The 18,603-nt window shown below is 35.4% G+C and overlaps 2 protein-coding genes across 2 annotated transcripts in view; both read left to right on the top strand.

Moving 5' to 3' along the window:
- Window positions 1-1,796, top strand: part of LOC132172878 (probable E3 ubiquitin-protein ligase BAH1-like 1) — a 3,601-nt gene extending 1,805 nt beyond the window's left edge. Inside the window, exon 5 of the mRNA XM_059584439.1 lies at window positions 1,765-1,796. Within this exon, the coding sequence (XP_059440422.1) occupies window positions 1,765-1,796 (32 nt within the window). The remainder of the gene's footprint in view (window positions 1-1,764) is intronic.
- An 11,746-nt stretch (window positions 1,797-13,542) lies between these two features.
- Window positions 13,543-15,809, top strand: LOC132172869 (probable E3 ubiquitin-protein ligase BAH1-like 1). Its single transcript, XM_059584434.1, has 6 exons — window positions 13,543-13,714; window positions 14,166-14,410; window positions 14,675-14,920; window positions 15,174-15,311; window positions 15,472-15,530; window positions 15,704-15,809. The coding sequence occupies exons 1-6, from the start codon at window positions 13,543-13,545 to the stop codon at window positions 15,807-15,809; spliced, it is 966 nt and encodes a 321-aa protein (XP_059440417.1).
- Window positions 15,810-18,603: the final 2,794 nt, after the last annotated feature.

Below are 18,603 nucleotides of genomic sequence, written 5' to 3'. Positions count from 1 at the left end.
ATGGAGAGGATCCCTTTCCTAAATTAATCTGCTCATCATAAAGGAAGCTCCCATTTGAATGGTAAGAGAACGTGAGGCTGGCTCAAGATTGGAAGTGCCTGGAGGGTGAATTGGATGTCGGTCAAGTTGAATGGGTATAACAATATCTTTGAGAAATGCTACATTTTCAATAATTTTTTTTTTTTTTTTCAAAAGTTGGTTCTCAAATGATGTATCACCATCCCATGAGTTTGTGACACATTTCTCAAAATAATAAATCTCATGGAATAATTATACATCATTTGAAAATCAACTTTTAGAGAAAACTTTTGGGATTTACATATACTTTCATCATACAAAAGATTTAAGATCTAACCTTAGCGATAGCAAGAAAAGTGGCCTTTAGGTGAAGTTCCGTATCGTGGGTCAATTAGTCATCTAATGGATGTGTTAAAAAAAATAAAATAATAAAATAAAATAAAAATAAAAATAAAAAATAAAATAAAATTGGCATGGAAAAGTTTCTCTACCAACAAATCCTCAAGACAGAGTAAACCATCGGGTAACGAAACAAATTTTGTTCTGCTCAAAATTGGTAAAATAAATCAATTCACTAGGGGTAAGTATCGGTTCAGTAGAGCCATTTTCGGTCGGTTAACCAAAATTGTTAATTAAATCGGTTAATTCACCGATTTACATTTAGATAAAGATTTATTTTGAAAGTTTTGGTTAAATGGATATTTCGGTTAAAATCGGTTTGTTTAATCGGTTAACCATTGCCTTTTTTAATTGGGTCATAAATTGATTATTTTGGATGGCTCAAATTGTGTTTCGGGTTAAAATAGCTTATTGAACCAAATAAATTTTAAATGGACCCATTAATTAGCACAATAAGAGTTTATCATACATATGTTCTACACTTATACTAACGATATTAATATCTGGCGATAGGATATTAATGTCGATTCAGTCGTAGTCGATAGGCGATCGGTACGCGGTAAACGGTTAATCTACCCACCCTTACAATTTACATATCAAAAGAAAAAAAAGAAATAGGAAAACAATTAACCAGCTAACCCTCCTAATGCTCTGTTCAATAGATAAGTTCAGCACCAAGAACTAGTACTTTTTAGCCTCTTTGATAAGATTATATATTGGATATTCACTGGGTCGGCCCAAGTTGAGAATGCATGCTCGAGAGCCAATAGTTTGGGTGGGTAATCATTCTGAAACCACGAGCCTCGATTGGGCTGTAGAAGCTAACATACCAATTTGTTATAGAACGACTCAGTATATGGCGTAGAGGATAACTTTTCACTACTTCGTTCTAGTTGTGATTGACAGCCTACTCTATTCCATTATTCTATTCTGTCCAATATCCTAGATTACATGTCCGTTACAAGAGGATCCCACAGATTGTGGGTTTATGGATATTACAAGGTATGACTGTCATTCTTCATGATTTATTTTCTGGTATTCTCATGCCTTTTTAGTTGCAGCTGGATTCTTGTTTGTTGCCTTCTAAGTGTATTCCCACGTTTTGCAAATGTTCTATGATGTGCACTTGCTTTGTTGAGTTTGTCTCATTGGCTAGCATGGTGATGGCGTAATTGACAGTTGTAGCATTTGTGATATGCTGATTTTCTTTAATGAGCTGAATGTCCTCAAGTGTCTTAATAACGGTCAAAGCCTGGAAGCATGCAGGAAATTCGACGTTACAATTAGCTAGGGTCGTATCCGATAAACATGCCAAAGGCATACCTAGCTAGGTGACGTTGGCTGGATGTAATAGCAAGACACTTCTCAATGGGCTGTAGGTTAGACAAGGGAAATACAAGAGAATAAGGAGAAAAACCTACTGCAGAATTTCTGCAGAAAATGAGTAAAAGCTTAGAAAAAACAGAGAAAGAACAGGGGAGAGGAAGAGCAATTTTTCTGAAGAGAGCTTCCTGTCGTCTATCGGTTCTCTTCTATTTTTTCTACATATTTGGTTTTTACTCTTACATCTGATTTCCAGCAGCTACCCAATACAAAATTCCAGCAAACACTTTTACAAAGGTAGATTCTAGAACCACACACACACGGCTTCACAAAATGGGCATATGTTCCTCAAAACACGTCTGGGCAAATGTTCGGGCTTGAGGCTGAGCGTTCGGCCAAAGAGTTTTAAGTAGAACTCCATTTGGTCCAACAATTTTTTAAGCAGTTCTAAACCAATTCTAAGGCTACAAAAATGATCTGTAACACATCTTAACCCGAAAAAACATCATCATGTCGCAAGAATATGTCTAATGGATAAGAAACGCTCAAAACAAGGTGAAAACCTAAACCTCTAGATTCTTAACAACTAAGCTACTGTAAACTACAAAGCTAGTATAACAACCTAAGAAAAACAACTAGAGATAGATGGTTACCTCCACACAGTGAGAATCCTCAAGAAGTTCCTCCTCCTCCTCCAAGAACACCAAAAAATCTCTCAAAATCTCACAACACTCGAGCAGAGTTTCTCTAGGGCTCAGAGGGCATAATGGGTTGGTGAAGGGTATAGGAGAGGGTTTATATAGGAGGAGAAAAGCTGTGAGCTCTGCAGGAGCAGGCCTGCAGTGCAACGAGCATTCAATACTATTGTGTCTAACGTTCGCGTACTATTTACCCAATAGTTTTAGGATTGTAGGCGCACGCACACTCGGGCATTATCCAGTGGTCAACAAAAAGTCAACAAGTGCTTGGGCTGGTCCCCACACGAACGCTCGTGTACTATTGTAGGCAAATGTTCGGGTTGTCCCCTCGACCAAACGTTCGGTTAGTAAACCAAAAATTCCCAGAATGCCCCTCCAACTAACCCTAGTGAACCAAAAATAAATAAATAAAAAAATATTGGGGGTGGCTCTTGGCTAGGGGTGTCAACCCGGTCCGGTTTCCCGATTTTTGGCCAAAACCGGAACCAGAACCGGGGTACCCCGGTTCTCAATTTTGAGAAACCGGAACCGGAACCAGGACCCCCCGGTTAACCGGGGTCACGGTTACCGGCCGGTTCCGGTATTACCCGGTCCGGTAACCGGTTTTTTTAAAAAATTGATTTTTGGGCTTATTTTAGGTATTGGGCCTAAAATAAGCCAATTTTTTTTTTCATAAGTTGGCCCATTTTTAAAAAAATCTATTAGTTTCTTTGTCTAAATTAAAGGGGCTTTGTTGTGATTATTCCAAATAATTAAAAAATAAACCTTAAAAAGTCCAAAAATCCTAAAAAATCATTATTTTTGCCTATTTGGGCCTTAGAAATAAAAATTTAATTTTTTAAAATACCCTAAACCTAAACCTAAGTGTAAAAAATATTAATATATATAATATATATATTAATATATAAATATAATAATATATAAATATTATTAAATAAAATGGAAACCCGGTTCCGGTATTCCCGGTAAAAACCGGGTACCAAAAACTGGTACCGGAACCGGGGTACCCGGTTTTTAGATTTTTCAAACCGGAACCGGAACCGGGACCCCGGTTTCCCGGTTTCCGGTTTCCCGGTTTCCCGGTTTTCCGGTTCCGGTTCCGGTTCCCCGGTAATTTTTGACACCCCTAGAGAAAGCTAAAGTTGCACGTAATGATGGCCCAAGTGGGCAAGGACTATCTCCAGTGGGCAAGTGGGACTTCCCAAGGCATATCTTATGCTGCAAATGCATGGAAGAGATGCTTTGGATTTTGGAGGAATTTTAAAGATGTTGGAGACTTCTACATTATTAATTGTTAAGTCATTTAGAATTTAACAGATAATATTTTTTATAATTTAATTAATCTTTTAACATTCTCAACACATAAAATACTTAATTAAAACAAGAAATAAATTATGGAGGCAATATTCATACTTAAACCTTTGTTTTGGTACTATCCAGTGGCTGATTTACACAAGGGCGACCTGGGGGCAGGCGCCCCTGGTAAATTTTTTTTTTTTTAAATTTTATTATGTATTTTCAATCAGAATTTTATGGGTGCCCCTGGTAAAAAAAAATTACCAGGGGCACCGTTGGCCTTCCTTTGGTCGTTCAAATGGCCATTATGTAGAGAAATGAGACTATTTTTTATTAAAGAGAGAGAGAGAGAATAAAGTTATATTTTATTAGTGGAGAGAGAATAAATAATAATTTATTATTAAAAAAAGATAGTGGGTGAATTTTTTAGTGTTTCTAGTCATAGTTTATAGATAAATGTGATTTTTTTTTTTTTGTTGCTAAATTTAGACTCTAGTCTCTTTTATGTAGGCTTAAACTCTAATATAATTTATGCTTTGAGATTTGAGGCTTTTCTAAAAGAAATAGCTGTATGCTAATAGCCCACTAAAAGTACTCATTTTTCTTAAACACTAGTAGTCATTTAATTGTGCTTAGTTTATTTCGTGAGTAGTTTAAATTATTATGTATTTGTGACGTCGTTAGATGAAGATTTTTAATAGTTACTTTGATTTTTGTTTTTTTTTTTGGTAATTTGATGAGTTTGATTTGATTTGTGACACATATATTATAGTATAATTTATTTTTTGATTGTATTTATCGTATTATAAAAAATATATATAATACATAAAGAGAAAAAAAAAATTAATTTTTTACGCCCCTGGTAACTCCTATTCCTAGATCCGCCACTGGTACTATCAGAAATAAGAAAAAATAAATTTAATAATTTAACTAATATGTATTTGGAATTTAATGGTGAAGGAGATTGGTGGTAAGTGAATCCCACTGCAACTTACTGTATCGTTGCAGTTGAATTCAACGTGGCCATTGATGATTAGTGTAAGTGGAAGAGGTGATGCCACAAGGTGGTTTTGCCACCGATCATCATGATCATGTTGGCAGAGACATATGGTGAAACAATCCAAAGCATGAAATTATGGAGATCTAAGATCTCCAGTTATTTGAGAAATTATGGAGATCTAAGATCTCCAGTTATTTGATGTGATTAGAGCATTTATAAGGGAGACATGCTCATAACCTATTTTGGATAGATAGGCTTAATAAAGATTCTTTTACATTTGCTGTCTAAATTATTGGAGATCTCTATACAGTTTATGGATGTAATTATTATAGGTAGTTTGTTAGCATATTAAGCTACATACTTATTAGAATATTAATTAAATAGCTAATTCATCATTTTCTATTGTATTTAGCTACTAGCATAAGTGGTGAATGGTTTTAAGTCAATACTTAACCCATAGGAAAATTCTTCCAAAAGCATGAAAATTTATGAGTTAATCTTTACTTTTGTGTTAAGACTTAAGGGTTGTTTAACAAACTCAATTTGTTGTTTATTCTTAAAGCCTAATTTAGAGGTTGATTTCCCATTGAAATATATCAGCAAAAAAACGAAAGAGCATATGAATAAATAATCATACAAAGGATAAAATGAATAATTACATAATAAATCTAAAGTTTGATCTTAAAATAATGTTAGAAGCCTTTTTCTGTATCACTCCAAAAGTGATGTGTCTTTTAAAATTATTATATTTGGGCATGTGAATGATCACTATTAAATTTTAATCAAATGATAATTTTAAAAGATACATCATTTTTTGAGTAACATAAGGACACAAGAAGAACGTTTAACATTACTTGTATGTGTTCATTAAATAATAATAATAATAATATAACCTGAAAATCTTTGAAAAAAAGAGAGACTATTAAGCCTTTGAATGTAAGATTAAAATCCGATGCAATTGCAAAGAATATGGACAAACAATCGCAAGAGGGCCCTTGTAGGGTTCATTTGTCCTTACGGGTATTCGGGCAGCTCGAAAGTCGCAACTTGCTCGCATAGATAGGCCTCATAATGAGTTATCTTACAATTGTCTTTTTGATAGTATGGAAAAAGCGACGAAAAATTATTTAAGCAGATAAAAAGCGTAAATCATTTTACAGCTCGTAAACAAGGGCGGATCTAGGTATGCCCCTAGTCGACCCCTAAAAATTCTCCTTTCCCTTTGGTAAAATTTTTTTTTATGCCCCTCAGCCGTGATTATGCCCTCTCTCAAGCATAAGTATGCCCTTTAGCCATGATTATGCCCTCTCCCTCATGCTTCAGCCATATATTATGCCCCTTCGTAAAATGAAATTTGAAAAAATTTAGAAACTTAGTGTTTCAGACGAATGGAAGGAAGAAGACGATGAATAGTACTCTAAATGGTGCGTTTTCTTTTTTGGGAATATTGACTGGGGAGTGGGGACAGGCTGGACAAGCAAGACAAATAGATTAAAAAAAAAAAAGGTTAAATACTTAATACCTCCTTGGGGTTTGATAACTTTTTTTTTTTTTCCCCTTGGGGTTTGGTTTTTATCACAGGAGGTCCCTGTGATTTTGATAAATGACCAAGTTAGTCCCTTCGCCAGTTAACCGTTAGTTGACCTAACGAAATTTCACGTGAACCAATCAGATGTTGACGCGTGGCACCTACTTAATTTTTTTTTTTTTTTTTAAAAAAAAAAACGAAAAAAATTGAGGGTGGCTCTTGGCCATTTGGGGGTGGCCTGCTGCCCAGATGGGGGTGGCCGAAACCACCCCCAGTGGGTGTTGGGGGTAGCACCCCCATGGAGCCTAGGGGGTGGCCAAAACCACCCCCAACCACCATTGGGTGTGGTTTCGGCCACCCCCTTGGGACCAAGGGGGTAGCCGAGCCACCCCCATCGAGCCACCCCCAAATGGCCAAAGCCACCTCCAATTTTTTTTCCTTTTCTTTTTGTTTTTTTTTTTTATAAAAAAAATTAAGTGAGTGCTACATGTCAACATCTGATTGGTCCAGGTAGAATTCTGTTAGGTCAACTACGGATGGACTAACTTGGTCATTTATCAAAACCACAATGACCTCCTGTGATAAAAACCAAACCTCAGGAGGGAAAAAATAAAGTTATCAAACCGTAGGAGATATTTAGTATTTAACCCAAAAAACCTAAAAAAAAAAAGAAAACTAAAAAAAAAACTTTGAAAATATGCGTAAATGGGGAACAGCAGTCGTGTAAGTTAAAAAAATAAAATAAAATAAAAAGCCAAGCCCAAAGTGGGGAACAGCGGCTGTGTAAATTAAAAACAAAATAAAAGACTTTATAAAAATAAAACACGCGTGCTTGCAAGCCTTGTAAAAATAATTGTTCTTTTAAATGAATGTCTTAATATTTATATAATTATATTGCTATTAAGCCTATTTTTGCTAATTGTTTTTATATTTAATTATTTATGAATTTTTCATATTTTAATTGTATAAATATATAATTGTAGTTGTCTGAGATTATGGAGAAAAACAAAGATTCTATTGACCTCCAAAGGCTCCAATCAAATTATAAACAATCTCGTGTTGAAGTAGATTTAGCAAATCTGTCTGAAGATTCTTGCTTCAAAAAAAAAAAAAGTGTGATTATCATCCTAGTAATAGAGACTAAATTCGAAGAGCATATCTACAAATAGGACATTTGAATTAGCATTAGTAGTGACAAAACAAATTGTAAGTTCTATTTATATTTTTTAAAACATAATTAAAAAATTTGTTGAATTATTCACTTATTCGGTTCGATATATTTTTGTTCCACTTTATTTTTGTATTCATTAAAAAAATACAGCAATGCAAAAAGAAGACTAAAAAATTATTTTCTATATTTAATTATTTTAATTATTTTATTCATTAAAAAAATGCCCCCACATAGGAAAAATCCTGCGTCCGCCACTGCTCGTAAAGATTATTTTCTCTCTTAGGAGAAAACCCTAGGGCCGTATGTAGCATTACTCAAGTGACAAATATAGAAGAGAAATCTTATACACTAGACTTATATCTCATTTGTTGATGTGGCACAGTTAATTCGTCATTGAGTTATATACTCTAAAAATAAGGATGATTAGCAACGTCTCATCAAAAACACAAGAAAAAAGTATAATGTATAACATTATTCTTGTTTATAGAAGCATATGCTCAGTTAATTCAATTAAAAAGATATTACTTTAATAAATTAAATTGAAAAAAAATATTCCCACCCAATTTATAAAAACACTTTTATAGTGTAACTACTTCCGTAAAAATATCAAATTTCTCTATCTCATAAAATTTGATTGGATGTTGGCAGAAAAAAGTGCGTTGGTTCCTTTACCATTCTATTTGCTTTTCCTTCCGACAAAAAAGAATTAGGAACATAGATCTATCTCTCCTGCTATGCGGCTGCCAAAATTGCGTAGAACTAATATTATAAAAATAATAATAATAATTTTTTTTTTTAATTTTTATGAATTAATATTTAGTTTTTAATACCTCAAAACTTATTTTTAAATTTAAAACTAAACCTTAGGAGTAGAAGGTTTAGTTTTTTATGAATTAATATTTAGTTTCTATCTCATAATGTCTGAGACTTGGCTGCCATAAAATCTCTATTCTAGATCTATAGCACAAAAAAGAATGAGAAGGTGGGTTGGTAAACAGAGAAACATAAAATAAATAAATAAATAAAAACATTTAGTAACATCTTTTAGAGTATATTTGAGATTTTGTTTGAAAAATATAGTTTTTAAATTCAAGAGTGTTTTTTTTTTACAAAAGTTTTATTTTTAAGTTTTTTGTCAAAAGTGTGTTTTGGTCATTTTTAAGTTTTTTGAACCTGTAAAAGGGCTTTCAATTTCTTTTACCAAACTATTATTATTATTATTTTCAAACCGACTCTTTGAGTATTAAATGCACTTTTAAATTTCTTAAACGCACACCTAAACATGTCATTAATCCAACGTTGTGACCACAACTTGATGATCTTTCATACGTATCACACAAAACATCTGCTTCTTGTATGTTACTTTTCAAAAAAACAATGAGGGACAACTACAACTTTTGTGTTTTGAACTTGATTAAATTAAATCAAGCCAATGATAATGGTGGGTCGTGGCATCGTGCTAGTTACAAATTCAATCTCCAATAACAAGAAGTCAACAATCATAGTTTTTATTTGTAATATAATTGTTAAAGACAACACATGTATCTCCCACCAGGATTGTCTTAGGGTTATTATAAATTTTATTACAAAATTCTTCATAAGAGCATTCCCAATAGAGAAGTCATATTTTTATGTAAAATGGCTTCTCAAAACTCATTTTTATCTAGTTTAGTTAAGCCATTTTTAAATGTCTCTACATCCAATTAGCTATATTTCTATCTATTCTATTAAAATACTATTAAAAGTAAGAAAAATTTTGGGAAAAAAAAAACATGTGAGAGGAAAAATGGAAAAAAATTTGGGAAAAAGAGAACATGCAGAGAAAAAGTATGAAAAAATTTGGGAAAAAGAGAAAACAGGTGAGAGAAACAATGTAAAATAAAATAGCTCCCTTGAAAAATGCTACTACATTTAGCTTTTTTTTTAGCTCTTCCAATCAAATATCTATTTTACTTTTTTTTTTTTTTCGCTAATCTAATGTAGAGAGTTTTTTAAACATTTGAAAGGTTATTTTAGATAAAAGTAACATTTGGCTCTTCCATTGGGAATGCTCTAAATTGATATAGCAATCTGTAATAAACAGAAATATTCTCTAAATTGTGTTAGATGAATTTCTTCCAATTCAGTTTATTAACAGTTATTTGTCTTTTGAGTACGTGAGAAACACTTAATTTTTAATAATTTTATTAAAAAAAACATCATGTATTTTTTACATGTTAAAAGACCCACGACAATTGTATAGTTTTCTCCAACCCGACCAGTTCGAAAAAAAAAAAATTATGTCCATTCATAATTGATAAAATGAGTAATTTGTGGCTAACTTATTGTCTATACATTATTAATAATTTCGCCAATTATAAACTTTAGGAACCGCTTGTCACTTTACATAATTATAATTTGGGTTAAATACTAAATACCCCCATGGGGTTTCATTACTTTATTTTTCTCTCCTTAGGACTTGATTTTTATCACAGAAGGTCCATGTGGTTTTGATAATAGACCAAATTAGTCATTCTGTTAGTTGACCATTAGTTGACTTAACGAAAATCTACATGGACCAATCAAATGTTGACACGTTTCACTAATTTAATTTTCTTTTAAATTTAAAAAAAAAAAAAAAACAAAAACAAAAAAATTGGGGGTGGCCTTGGCCATTTAGCCACCCCCTTCTGCCATGGGGGTGGACTGGCCCATCTGGCCGGATGGGGGTGGCTCGTGGTGGTTGAGGGTGGTTTCGGCCACCCCCTAAGCTCCATGGGGGTGTCTCTCAGCCACCCCCAAATGGCCAAGAGCCACCCCCAATTTTTTTTATTTTTAAAAATTAAATAAGTGCTACGTGTCAACATTTGATTGGTCTACGTGAATTTTCGTTAAGTCAACTAACAAAATGACTAATTTGATCTATTATCAAAATCACATGAACCTCCTCTGATAAAATTATATCCTAAGGAGAAATAAATAAAGTAATGAAATCCTAGGAATTTTTAATATTTAACCCTTATAAATTTGCTATTATTAGAAAATATATATATATATATATATATATATATATATATAAAAGATAAAACTTCCCACAATCAATATCTATAGTTTCTAGGAACCAATGATTGCATTCGATTTTGAGTCTGAAAAGGCAGTAACAGCGGCTATGCGGCAAATCCAAGGGTCAGTACTACTTTTCCAGGAGATATCTAATTTGTTTTTCACACTCAAGGCTCTGCAACGGCTTCGTATTACTCGCAACGCTTCGCTGTCACCTACCAAGCTCACCAACCCCAAAATAATACGTGGCGAATATCTGACCCAATGCGTGGCCAAATAGTTGACGTTTTCTCATTTTGTTTCAATTTCTCAACATGGACGTGGTGCTGGGTTGAAGTCACGACAATAGCTTCTCAGGGTCCTCCAAATCCCAAAAAGAAAATCTTGCATTCGTATTAATTAGAGATTTTGTATTATTGCACAATCAATAATTATTGGGGAAGCTTTACTTTAAAACCTTCAACAACCACGTATTTTGAGAGGACTCTCATAACTTTAAAAAACTCACAATTTAACCCTTAGAACTTTCAATTTCAATCAATTTACTTCATCCATTAGATTTTAAACGCTAAAAGTGATAAAATGATGTTTATACCTCTGATGTTTTTATAAAATTTCAAATTTATTCTTAATCTTAAATTAAAAATTAAAAAAAAAATCGAAGATAATTTGATCTTTTTAGGCATTTCTGTTAGAAGTTAACGGTTAAAAACTAATGGAGGGGGTAAATTGATTAAAATTGAAAGTTCAAGGGTGTAAATTGAGAGTTTTTCAATTTTTGGAGGTCTTTTCAAAACCAAGATGTGATGAGATTCATGATCGGACAAACTTTTCTTTCAAGAAATTACTTCAATTCAGTCACACGTCTTTAAAGCATTCGATCTCGCATACATTTTTAATTGGATTAATAGAACATGTGACATATATCTTTACGGTATATGACAAGCATGCACTCTAAGAACACATGTTTATTTAATAAACTTATGAAGAAATTCGTGGGCCAACTTAATTCATAAAATTGATTCAATAAAAGAGGGTTGCATACTCCTTATAAACATACCCAAGGTCTTATCCACAAGTAATGTGGGATTATTCACCAACACACTCCCTCACATACAGACCAGTATTTTTCTTGATTCTTGTGACGGTTATATTCGTCATGTGGTAGGTTTTGATACCATGAATAAATTTGTGGGCCTAACTCATCTCATAAAACCGGTTCTATAGGAGAAGGTTGTCCATTCTTTATAAACATGGCAAAGATATTGTCTACAAGCAATGTGTGATTATTCTTCAACACTCTTCCTCACATGCATGCCAGTATTTTTCCTGATCCTTATAACAGGGTTAAACATGCCAAAGGTTTTGTCTACAAGCAATGTGTGATTATTCCTCAACACCCTTCCTCACGTGCGTGCAAGTATTTTTCCTGATCCTTATCACAGGGTTAAATGAAATTAGTGGTGCTCGTTGAATAATTAGTGCAATCAATTTGCCAAGCTAGCAGTGTATTAGAAACATGTTTTAATGTTGTCCCCAAAGGATATTTTAATCGGCTGGAAACCTCGCTTTATGAAGTAGAGGTCAGTAGTTCGAATCTCTCTCTCCCTCTTGTGTAAACATGTAAAAAAAAAAAAAAAAAAAAAAAAATCACGTTTTAATGTTTAGTCAATGTTCCTTATCTTTAATGTCATCTCGATTCATAGAAAGTTTCTTCTAAACATTTTTTTTTTTTAATAATTTTTTTAATGGGCACTCACGGTTGAATGGTTAGTTTCAATCCTTTTCTTTGAGGTCTATTTAGTTGGTATTTAAGATAAATTTAACCAATTATTTTCGAATAATATGTTAATTGTCAGAGTAAACCTCCTATGCGGTCCATCTGCAAAAGGGATCTTTTGCAGCAACTAATAGCACAAAGACACATCACCTAAAGCACAAAAAATGCACACAAATAATCTACAACCTAATGCACTAGATTTTGAACTCAAAAGCAAGAAAAATTGAACTACAGAGGCAGAAACAAAGAGACCCCCATGGGTCTCTGCTGAAACGATGGCCGTGGGTCTCGTCAGACCCACGGCCAGTCAGACCCAATCACCCGGCCAGACCCACGGCGTGGGTCTGGTCGTGGGTCTTGCCGTGGGTCTGGCTCCGGCGCCGTGAGTGACATTCTCCGGCACCGTGAGTCATTTATTCCGGCTTTAGGATGAAAAAATTCCTAAGGGTTAATCTTCCCCGCTAGATTTTAGTTTTGAATCCAAAAATGAGTTTTGAGGCACTAGAAACGCGTTTTAAGGCATTAGAAGCTGATTTTGAAGCTGGATTTGTCAGAAAAGAGGCCGGAGAGGATGACCGGAGGTAGTGACCCAGCAGCTGGGTCTGGGCGGAAGTGCGGCTGGGTCAAGCCAGACCCAGCCGTGGGTCTGGCTGGCGCAGAGGGATGGACGGCGCCGTGGGATGCTTGCCGGCGCCGGTGGTTTGGTTGTGGGTTCCCTGGCGCCGTGGGTTCCTTGTAGTTTGGGCGTGAGTTTATCTAGTGTTTTTGATCTTATTTTGTTAAAATGCACTGGATTATGTGTCCACACATGAATGGTTGCTGCAAAAGACCACTTTTAAGGTCCGACCGCATAGTAGGGGCACCCTAATTGTCAACCCTATATTTTTAATTATTTTATCAATTATAAACTGTTGTACTTATCCTACAGATTATATATGATTATAAATTTGTGTGTAAATTGACTTCACAAGGGATCGCATCTTCTTCTGCGTGATCAAGTTTGTTAAAGCTGTGGAGGAGAAACTTTCGATAAATTGACTTTTTCTCTCGAGAATCACAGTTTTTTTGCTTCAAGTAACTGCTCTCTAACCAGTCCATGCCGCCATCATTTTCGACATACACACAGACACAGACAGAGAAAGAGAGAGAGAGAGGGAGATGAGACAGAAACAGAGGATTCACATGCAATAATCTCTGTTGGGTTACATTCATATTATCAAAATCAATCTCTGTTGAAGAAAGAAAAGAAATTGAGGAGATATTGTTGTCAGTGAGGATCGAATGAAGATGAAGTTTTGCAAGAAATACCAGGAGTACATGCAAGGCCAAGAAAAAAAACTTCCTGGGCTTGGCTTCAAGAAGCTTAAGAAGATTTTGAAGAAGTGCCGGAGCGATTTTCATTCCGACAATGCCATTGATGGACTCCATGACACCCAAACATGCCCTCACCATTGCCCAGGTAATCATCTGGAAAAAAAAATTATTTTTACATGCATTTTCTTAATTTGTTCATGTTTTCTAGTTTATTTTGAATCTTTCTTTATCTAATCTTTCTGGGTTATCAACATTGGTTTTTGGCCAATCTGTTGGATTTTAATAAAGGTGATGATTTTTTTGAAAATTATATTCCTCTAATCACCTTTCCTTCTCTTAATAGAACTGAAATAAAACATTTCTCAATTTTTCTACCAAAAGGTTTGAGCCTGTATAATGATAGGTCAGCTCTATACCGTTAAATCATAAGTTATCTTAAGAGCTTAAATTTATAGGAAATATCGAATTTAATTAATATTTTAGCAGGTTGATAACTACTATTTTAATCATCATGTTAGATAAATAAGGATTTAGATTCCAAGATATGCGACAAAAGAAGTTAAAGGTTTTGATTTGTTGTGTTTGGATATGTGTAGTGTGCGATGGAACCTTCTTTCCTTCTCTTCTCAAGGAAATGTCTGCAGTAGTAGCTTGCTTTAATAAGCGTGCCCAGAAATTGCTTGAGCTACATCTTGCTTCTGGGTTTCGGAAGTACATTATTTGGTTCAAAGCCAAGCTACAAAATAACCATGTTACCTTAATCCAAGAAGGAAAGGACCTCATTACTTACGCACTGATCAACGCCGTTGCAATCCGAAAAATACTAAAGAAATATGATAAGGTATATCGATCCCGCTTTGTGAAGTGCAAATTAATTTTTAAGATTTGGTCATGACTAAAGCTATTTAGTAGCCTGTAATACAACTGTCATACAACTGGGATGACGTGATACTGACAATCAGCATTTGTATCAGCAAATATTTGTAAAAGAATGTATATTAAAAGCTAATTTTCACTGTCACATCATCCCATTTGTTTTGACAATATAACTTGGCTTTGGTTGTTCTTTATGAATTTACTTAAATATTATTGATTTTGAGCACAGGTTCATTACTCTAATCAAGGCCAGGCCTTCAAGTCACAAGCTCAAAGCAAGCATATTGAAATTCTTCAAAGTCCTTGGTTGTGTGAGCTCATGGCTTTCCACATCAATCTAAGTGAAAGCAAGGTCAAATCAGTTTTGTTTGAGGGATGCAACCTCACATCTAATGGTGATGGCCAACACTCACTTACTTGTGAGCTCTTCGATTCCATCAAAGTCGATATTGACCTCACTTGTTCCATATGCTTGGTACGTAAGTTTCCGTCCGCATATTGTGTACAAATTAAGCATAAGTTAATAGAAAATTATAAATTTAATTATTTAATTAATATTCTAACTCTTAAACTCTCCTTTAATAAGTGAGCTCAATACATATAATTAAAATGGGAAGTGAATGACAAAAATAATGTTCGAATTCAAGATCTTTGATTTGATATCATGTCAAATCACCATGTGCTTTAGTGAGGTCTTTTTTAATGATTTTATGTGATTTTGGAAGCAGGACACAGTCTTTGATCCAGTTGCTCTCACTTGTGGTCACATATTCTGCTACATGTGTGCTTGCTTGGCCGCATCAGTCACTATTGTTGATGGCCTAAAGGCAGTAGAGCCTAAAGCAAAATGCCCCCTATGTCGAGAGGTAAGTCAATCAGCAATAAAAATTTGTTAAGCCGGACGTAAATGCTATTAGAAGTGAATAAATAGAATATAATCATTTATGGGCTTTTGCACCAAGAAGTTTTGGGTTTTGGTGCACATTTTGCAATAAAAAACAATGAACTATTTTTTGTTGATTTCAGGGGGGAGTTTATGAAGGTGCTATACACTTGGATGAGCTTAATATTCTATTAAGCCGGAGGTAGTGTTTCTTTCAATTCCTTCAGTTATGGCTTATCTTTAACAAAACATAGAAAATCAAAATAACAAAAGATTGAATGGGCATATTTTGCGAGTGAAATGGAGATGATTTATTTTATTGGTAAGACTTTGTTTTATTACATCTAACTATACATATTACAACTGTTTGAATAGTTGCTCCGAGTACTGGAAGGCGCGGCTTCAAACAGAAAGAGTGGAGAGGATTCGTCACATAAAAGATTATTGGGACAGTCAATGTAGGGCATTTCTAGGTGTCTAATTAGGCAATGCTAGTGCTATGTAAAAATTTGGACTTTATTTGAAAACGTAGACCTCTTTTAGCTGTTAATGTTTCTTGTAGATTCTCTGATCTGGAATAAAATTTGTACATAGTTCTAGAGTATATAGTGAAATGTTTTGACTTGTTGCAGTTCAGATAACCTTCCGACACTTCTTAATATGAACAAAAAGGGGATGTCTATCCCGAAAAAATGGCAGCCCTTCCAGTTTGAAATGGGTTGGTCAAAATGTGGGGACGTTAAAAAGATTGTTCGAGAGTCATGGGCTGTGAGATGTCCTAACACAGAACCATGGCCGATTTTTAGGAGGAAGTTACACGGATGCCAAAAGGTTATCAAGCAATGGGTCAAAAAGCAAAAGCAACCGACAAAGAAACTTATTCTGGAGAAGACAACTGAATTAAGGAAAATTCAAGAAGTGGCAAATCCTCTCAATGTGCAAACTGAAAAAGTGCTTCAAGAAGAACTAAATGTCATGTTGGAACTAGAAGAGCTCAAATGGCGCCAACGGGCAAAAGAAAATTGGTTGCAAGACGGTGATCGTAATACCAAATATTTTCACGCCTGTGCCAACCAGAGACAACGCAGAAATTGGATTGAACAAATTGTTCACAGAATGGGTCATACTTGTGTATCCTAGGCCAAGGTGGAGTAGGCATTCATAAATTTTTACCAGGATTTATTCACATCGGCTATACTGCGTGATATTGAGGATTGCACAGCAGCTATTAAAGGCAGATTGCTGGAAGATATGAAGGCCTCTTTGACTGCTGCATACTCGGAGGATGAGATCTATAGAGCTTTGATGCAAATGGCACCACTCAAAGCACCAGGTTCTGATGGCTTCTCGGCAGAATTTTATCAACAGCAATGGAAGACCGTTGGTCGAGAGGTATGTAGTGTTGTCTTGCATTTCCTCAATGGATCTGAGTTGGACAAAAACATTAATATGACACATATTGCACTAATTCCAAAGAAGACAACCCCTAGCTGTGTATCTGACTTCAGGCCAATTAGCCTTTGTAACGTCGTTTACAAAATCATTGCTAAGGTATTGGCAAACCGACTCAAGATGATCCTTCCACATGTGATTTATGCAAATCATAGTGCCTTTATCTCAGGAAGGCTAATTTCGGACAATATAGTGGCGGCATATGAAACTCTACACACAATGCTTGATATGAGTAAGGCGTATGATCGAGTGGAGTGGGCTTTTATAGAAGCAATTATGCGTAAAATGGAATTTCCGGAGGCCTAGATAAATTTCTTTATGGGGTGTGTCAGCTCGGTCTCCTATGCCATTCTCGTAAATGGACAGCCAGTCAAACACATAAAGCCTTCGAGAGGGATCCGGCAATGGGATCCTTTATCCTTGTACTTATTCCTTTTGTACGCAGAGCCGCTTAGTGCATTATTGTCTCGAACTAAGAAGAGAATGGGACAGGGGTCCCTACTTCCAGAAAAGGCCCTAGATTGAGTCACCTGTTTTTAGCATACGATAGCTTGATTTTCTATAAAGTGAATTCGGTCGAATGGAGGAGATTAACTAAACTCCTAGAAAAATATGTAGTATCGGGACAGAAGCTTAACATGGACAAGACTTCTATTTTCTTCAGTCGCAACATGAGTGCGAAAAGATGCAAGAAATCACTCAAATGTCGGGTCTCCAAGCCACGCAGAGCTATGACAAGTATTTAGGGCTTCCAACTCTTGTTGAGAAGTCGTGGACATAGGCTTTTTTAGGCATCAAGGATCGAGTGTGGAATTGCCTCAATAATTGGAAGACAAAATTTCTGACGCAAGCAAGGAAGGAGATATTAATTAAAGTAGTGGCACATGCCATTACCACATATTGTATGAGTGTTTTCCTCTTGCCTATAGCTTTGTGTAAGGAGATACAAGGGTTGATGCAGCGATTCTGGTGGGGCATAAGGAGAACACTTCTAAAATACATTGGATGAGTTAGGAAAGGATGGGTCTTTCCAAAGCCCAAGATGGGTTAGGGTTCCGCAATTTGGGAATTTTTAACAAAGCCCTACTAGCAAAGCAACTTTGGAGACTACTAAAGTGTTCGGAATCTTTGGCTGGGAAAATCCTAAAGGCTAAATATTATCCATCTTGCTCTATTTTGGAGGCAAGCCTAGGCAACCGACCCTTTTATGTGGCGAAGTTTTATGGCAGCCCTATCGATACTCCAAAATGGTCTTATTTGGAGGATTGGAAATGAGGATGACATTCATGTGTGGGGTGACAAATGGGTCCCGAAACCAACCATATACATGGTACAATCACCGACGACTGTACTTGATCGACATGCCCGTGTTTCAGAGCTTATTGACCCAAGCACAAGAAAATGGAGAGTCGATCTTATTACACAAGTTTTCTGGGATGACGAAGCTGAAGTGATCAGAAGCATGCCTATTAGCCCTATGCCAACTAAGGACCGACTTATTTGGTGGTGTACCAAAAATGGAATTTTCTCTGTCCAAAGTGCTTACTTTTTGGAGAAGGAGACTATGGCAAATAGAGGAAGTGGGACATCCAAACCTGCTAGCGGTGTATCTTGGAAGGAGTGCTGGAATTTAAAGATACCAAATGTGGCAAAGCATTTTTTATGGAAAGCCCTACATAATCTATTACCAACTAGAGTGAATCTGGCCAAGAAAGGAGTAGTCCAAGATTAGGGCCGGCAATTTTGACACGACCCGCGAACCCGACACGAAAAAACAGGTATTGGGTTTGGGCTTATCAGGTTTGGGTCGTAATCGGGTCTAC

Source organism: Corylus avellana, chromosome ca2 (genome assembly GCF_901000735.1).
Source record: "Corylus avellana chromosome ca2, CavTom2PMs-1.0".
Lineage (NCBI taxonomy): Eukaryota > Viridiplantae > Streptophyta > Magnoliopsida > Fagales > Betulaceae > Corylus > Corylus avellana.
Note: the sequence above shows the minus strand (reverse complement) of the source record. Positions and strands in the feature narration are given on the sequence as shown.